General features: G+C 36.8%; 1 protein-coding gene across 1 annotated transcript; it reads right to left on the bottom strand.

Moving 5' to 3' along the window:
• Nucleotides 1-3619: 3619 nt before the first annotated feature.
• Nucleotides 3620-4039, bottom strand: LOC139889198 (uncharacterized). Its single transcript, XM_071872162.1, has one exon. It carries the CDS (start codon nucleotides 4037-4039, stop codon nucleotides 3620-3622), a length of 420 nt encoding a protein of 139 aa, XP_071728263.1.
• Between the last annotated feature and the right edge of the window lie 2007 nt (nucleotides 4040-6046).

The following is a 6046-nucleotide window of genomic DNA, read 5'->3' as shown; positions in this document are numbered from 1 at the left end:
TGAACCAAACTTGAAAATTGACGCTGATCAAGGCGGAAAATAAAACTAGACACAAGTTGAGACTCTGGTATATCAGGTATCTTCTGACATTCAACAGTATAACGCTTCATGAATTTGCTTAAAGATTCATTCTGATGCATAGTGATTTCATGTGCATCCAGGTGTGACAATCTGCAACTCCTCAGACTTTGATATTGCATGACGAATTTGGCCCTTAAGTCAAGAAAACTGGTAATGCTTCTAGGCGAAAGACTTGCAAACCATTCTCTTGCCATCTTCTGCAACACCATAGGAAACATATGACATGTAACCTCATCCTCCCAGTGTTGCAGCCTCATAACTCCCTCAATCATAGTAAGAAAATCTTATGGGTCAGTTGTTCCATCATAAACACCGATAGACGAAATTCCCAGGTATCTTGGTAATGGATATTCTGCAATCCGAGTAACAAAATATTGAATTGATTCTGCCATTGCTGGAGGCTTAGTAGCTTCATCTCCTGTGATTAAAGCAAACAAATTATCCATCGTCGTTGCACGGATGGTGGGCTGCGCTAACTTTTGTTTGTATTTCAATGGCGCCGTTTTTGTCAAAATCTCATCCAACAATTTTCCTGCCATTTCCTCAGACATGAATGGTTGCTCTTTTTTTTTATCCGTATTCCCATGTATTTTCCAGAAAACCTTCATCAGTATGTTCACGCTCAGAATCATCCACCAAAGTATTCAATTGATTGAATAAGTTGAACAATTGTTGTTTGGAAACTGCCTTCCTTTTGCTTGTATGTTTAGCGTTTACATCAGATGTTCATTTAAAGGAAATATTGTGTGTTCCCCGCCGTGCTTTTCACACTCTTCCGCTGGAGTTATCCAGCAATGTTTTCTTTAGACGTGTTGCAGTGTCATTCACATGTTCTTCTGCTGTACCGGCATTCACATGATTTTCTTCTTCAATTGAAGTCTCTTCTATAGTTAATTGATCAACTGGTATATTCTCAACTAGGTTTTCAGTAATCGGGTCGAGTGGTGCTCTTATTGAAGTGATGTCAGTTGCTTTTGTGTTCTTGGTGTTCTTGTTGTTCTTCGAAATGGATGGCGCCATATGTTGGTACTATTTTCCGTATAGTGGATGAAAGGTACCAGTACAATACTATAACAGCCTAGTGTTGAGCGATATGTTGTCGACTGATGTTTGCCCTCGGGAAAGAATCCCTGCAGACCCGAAACACGGATGAGAAATCCGTGGGGTGGCCTCAATCAGTCTTTGAACCAAACTGGAATTGGTCCGTTTGCGTTCTGTTGCTAAGCGGTTAAAGTTTTAGAGTGAGAAAGTATTGTGTGAGAGAGAAAGTGTACCTCTCTCTGACTGATGTTCAGATGTGAAATGTGGTGACCCAAGGGTCTATTTATAGGCATAGAATGTCCGAAATTCTCGAAAACACGTGTCAAACGCTGATTAATTCAGTTATATATGCGATATATCCGGAACCGCCTTTGGCGTGTGCTGACGTGGCTGCGTGCCGCTCACGCGCTTAATCAAAGGGCTTAAGCATAGAAGCTGCCTACAGGGCTTACGCATGACACTGGGCGGCCTGCTGAGCGCTGGACGGATGATGATAAAAACTGCCGAAATTGCTATCTTTTATGATTTTCGATCCTTTCTTTTGTACAAAAAATGATGTTTTTATGTGTGTATCCCTTAGGGTACACCATTATTAATAAAACAAAATTATTTGTTAGTATAAAGAGGAAGAAAAGTTGGGAAAATAAGTAGTATAAAAATGAAGGAAAAAAAAAATGAAAGTTGAGTGAGGTTGTGAATAGTAAGAATAAGCGAATGAGAGCGAGACATTCACTCTTGTTCATAGTATATAAGATAAGGGGGATGATTCTCACACACACTTTTTTGATCCTCACACACATATTTTAACCTTTTGTTCTTCTAATAATACTTAATTGGTGTGTGAGGATCAAAAAAGTGTGTGTGAGAATCATCCCCCATAAGATAATTGTAAATTTGTACATTTATTTTCTTTTTTCTTTGTTTTACTCCTTCACCACATGGCCATCTGTTTTGTATTCTCTTCGTCTCACTACAAGTGTTCTTCTGTTAAAATTTTAAAGTCTTTCTTTATCAATTTTGACTGTAAATATTTATTTGTGTTATATAATATTGAATAAAAACACGTTTAAAACTCATTTCATTCATATAAATTTTATTAATATTAAATAATACAAATAAAAAGTTTTACAGTAAAAATTGACAATTAAAGACTTTGAAAAGTTAACAGGAAATAGTTATAGTGAGATGGAGGAAGAATTATTTAGGTTGTAATTAAGTATTTGTACAACAATATAATTATACATAATATAATATCTAATATATAATCATAGCAGATTCATTAAATTTACTGATTAAAATATGTTTTGTAGATGCTTTCTAGTTGAGAAGCATGCTTGTTGGGTTCGTGTGTCTTTGTTGTTGCTTAATGATCTTAGAATCTAAACCTATACTCGATCTATTATGCGTAAATCGACAAAAAGAGTTTTAATCAATTGAACTTGATTTTTCATAATTAATCAAACCTATTTATGTTGTAATATATCAGATCGATACTTTAAGCTATTCATATTGAGATGATAAAAAACGACTAGAAAAACTTCTAAGTGCAACTAGGGTTCGCCAGAATGGGTAATCTATAAATGAAACTCGGAAAACCCTTATTTATATATTGTTCTGTCAACTATACTTCGTGCGAAAGTCTCTGACTTTTGTACGAAGGTCTCACACCTTCGTGTGAGTGACAAGTCTGACACAATATTACAGCGTCTATCGTACGAAAGAGCATCTCATTTTATTGAATGACTAGTTACTTTTTTTTAACGGCAACGAAACGATTTTATTAAAACGAACCTTAGCAAGGAGCTAAAGGAATGACAACAGTATAGAAAGTCATAAGTTCCAATTTGAAAATAAATGACCTCTATTTTTAAGCCAACGAAAAGCGTATAATATGATAATATCAAACAAACTACTTTTACAACAAAAAGAATCATTAAAAACTATTTCGTTCCGAAACTGCCATAACACCCATAGGAAAGTAACCATGACCGTTGTAATCCGGTCTTTGTTGCTGGAAGAGATACGGATACCTTCGATCCAAACAAGAAACGTGTCCCACGAAACAAAACTTCGCATATTACAACCAAACCAAATACGCACGTTAACCCATAAATCTGCAGCGACGCCACAACCAAAAAACAAATGGTCTCGAACTTCAGTTCCGTTACAACAAATGGGACAAATGATCGAGCTTATATCTATTCCTTTCGCATATAGATTCCAACGAGTAGCAAGAGTGTTCAATCAAAAACGCCACAAAAAATATTAACCTTTCTCGGGAGAAATTTGAACCAAACAGTACTCGTATGTAACACCGATAGTAATCGACGATCTATATAATCCCTTGCGGATATCACCGTGAAAATACCATCAGAAGCAAGTGTGTACATCCAATGGTCATCACGATCCAACAGCCTGCAATCTTTGATTAAGTCGCACATTTCGTTTAACATGGTATGATTACGGCTACCAATATCAGCTCGCAACCAAGTCCAAATCATTCCTCATTCCTACGTTTGATTGCAATAACATCATTTTTGTTAATGTCCAAATGAAATAGCCGATTAAATCCCGAAGACAGACAAGAGTTTCCACACCATAAATCATGCCAAAAAGTCACCTTGATACCATTCCCGACCTCCATACGAATAGCATTACCAAGAAGTATCGAGTCGACAATGGTTTTAGAGCAACAAGAAACAATAGCAATCCATGGGCTGCTGCTATGACTCGTAGTGCATTCGAAAACATTACCATGGATAGCTTTGATAATTGATACCCAAAAATCACCTATTTGCGTAAGATACCACCATTTCCACTTGTGAATTAAAGCAAGATTAAAAGCTTTCAAACTGCTCACATTTAAACCGCCAACATCGTGTGGTGCTAAAATAGAGTCCCATTTAGTCCATGCCATTTTCTTAACTTGATTACTTTCGCCCCCAAAAAAACTTGGCTCGAATATCCTCAAGACGTTTTAAAATCGATTTCTGGCATTTAAACATGAAAAAAATACCGATACTACCCATAACGGATTTAATAAGAGTCAATCTACCTCCCGAAGAGATTAAACTAGCTTTCCAAGATGATATTCTTTCACGAAATTTATCAATTAATGACTCTTAAATTGAAACTAATTTCATGTTTGCACCAATCAGAACACCGAGGAATTTTGTACGAAACGACCCAACCTGACAACCAACGTCACTAGCATAGGTGTCGACTTCCTCACTATTCACCCCTATACCGAAAACATGTGATTTAACCATGTTTATCCGCAGTCCCGACACAAAAAAGAATACCTCCAAAATACGAATGATACGCTTCAACTCGTGCCTATTCCATTCTGAAAAAATGATAACTTCATCCTCGTACATAAAATGCGAGAGACTAAAATCAGTTCCCACATTTATGCCACGGATAAACCGCCTCTCCATCATGTGATTAAAGGCAAGATGCAAACCCTCCATAACTATGATAAAAAGAAAAGGGATAAGAGGATTGCCTTGTCGAAGCCATCGTTTAATAGGGAATTCGCATGTCGGACTACCATTAACAAGCAACGAAGTTCTGGCCGACTTCAAACAACCCATAATCCACCCACACCATTTAGACCCAAACCTAAGAGACGAGAGCATAAAGAATGGTAATTCCAATTAAAAGAATCGTATGCTTTATCAAAATCAACCTTAAACAAAAGCATCTGTCGCTTATTATTTTTGTACCAAGACATGATCTCCCTAAGCATCAACAGGCCATCAAGAATCTACCTGCCAGAGATGAAAGTAGATTGAACGGGACTAATAATCTTGTCGATAACATATAAAAGTCTATTTATGAGAATTTTCGTGACAATTTTGTAAAAGAAACCAACCAAAGATATCGGACGAAAATCAGTGATGAGGACTGGGTTCTTCACCTTTGGAATTAAAGAGAAAAATGTCGAGTTTGAAGCATGTGGTAGCGAACATGATGTGAAAAAATTCTTGGCATTTTCACAAATATTGTGTTGAATAAGATCCCAGAAGTGCTTATAAAATGAAACGAGAACCCATTGGGACCTGGAGCTTTGGCACTACCACAATCCCAGATTGTCCGTTTAATTTCTGAGTCATCAACATCAATCTCAAGGTGACACGATTCCACGTCGGGTAAAACATAATGAGGATCGATGAGGATCGATGTGGTCAAAAATAGCTCCAGAATGTGTTTCATCTAATTTGCCTTTATAATACTCGTAAAATTGGTCTTTGATGAAAACAGGATCAACCACCCAATTTCCTTCCACCATTAAACCTTGTATCTATTGTTGGCCACGTTTATGTTTTAGAGAGCAATGAAAAAACTTCGTGTTTTCGTCACCCTCTATGTCCCATTTAATTCTCGATTTTTGTAACATATCTAGACTGCCAATTTATTTAACTCTTCTTTTTCATTGAATAAGCTATTGCGTAAATTAACCGAATCGAGATCTGCACTTCCCTCATAAATTAAAAAATCTAAGTCGACAATTATGTTCTCCAACTCATATAACCGAAAGGATTTTGTTGACCTCGTCTCTCTAATCCAAACTTGTAATTTATCTTTCAACAATCAAAATTTGGAAACAACATTGCAGTGTTGATCAGATTACATAGATAGCCAAGCATCCCGAACAGTACTAACTAAATCACTACGTGAGAACCAAGAGGGAAAAAATTTGAATTAAGTGGGTTCGAAGTCTGCCTTATCTTGAAACAACAAAATTGGAGAATGATCCGAATAACCGTGCGTCATCACAGCACATTTTAGGTCATCTACACCACTAAAAATATCATTAGTAATAAAAAATCGATCTAACTTACTAAACTTGGTTCCCGCCTTATTACGCCACGTGTATTGCAAGCCTCCAAGGGGAAGATCATAAAGAGTATTGAGATCGATG

This window comes from Rutidosis leptorrhynchoides, chromosome 2 (genome assembly GCF_046630445.1).
Source record: "Rutidosis leptorrhynchoides isolate AG116_Rl617_1_P2 chromosome 2, CSIRO_AGI_Rlap_v1, whole genome shotgun sequence".
Lineage (NCBI taxonomy): Eukaryota > Viridiplantae > Streptophyta > Magnoliopsida > Asterales > Asteraceae > Rutidosis > Rutidosis leptorrhynchoides.
Note: the sequence above shows the minus strand (reverse complement) of the source record. Positions and strands in the feature narration are given on the sequence as shown.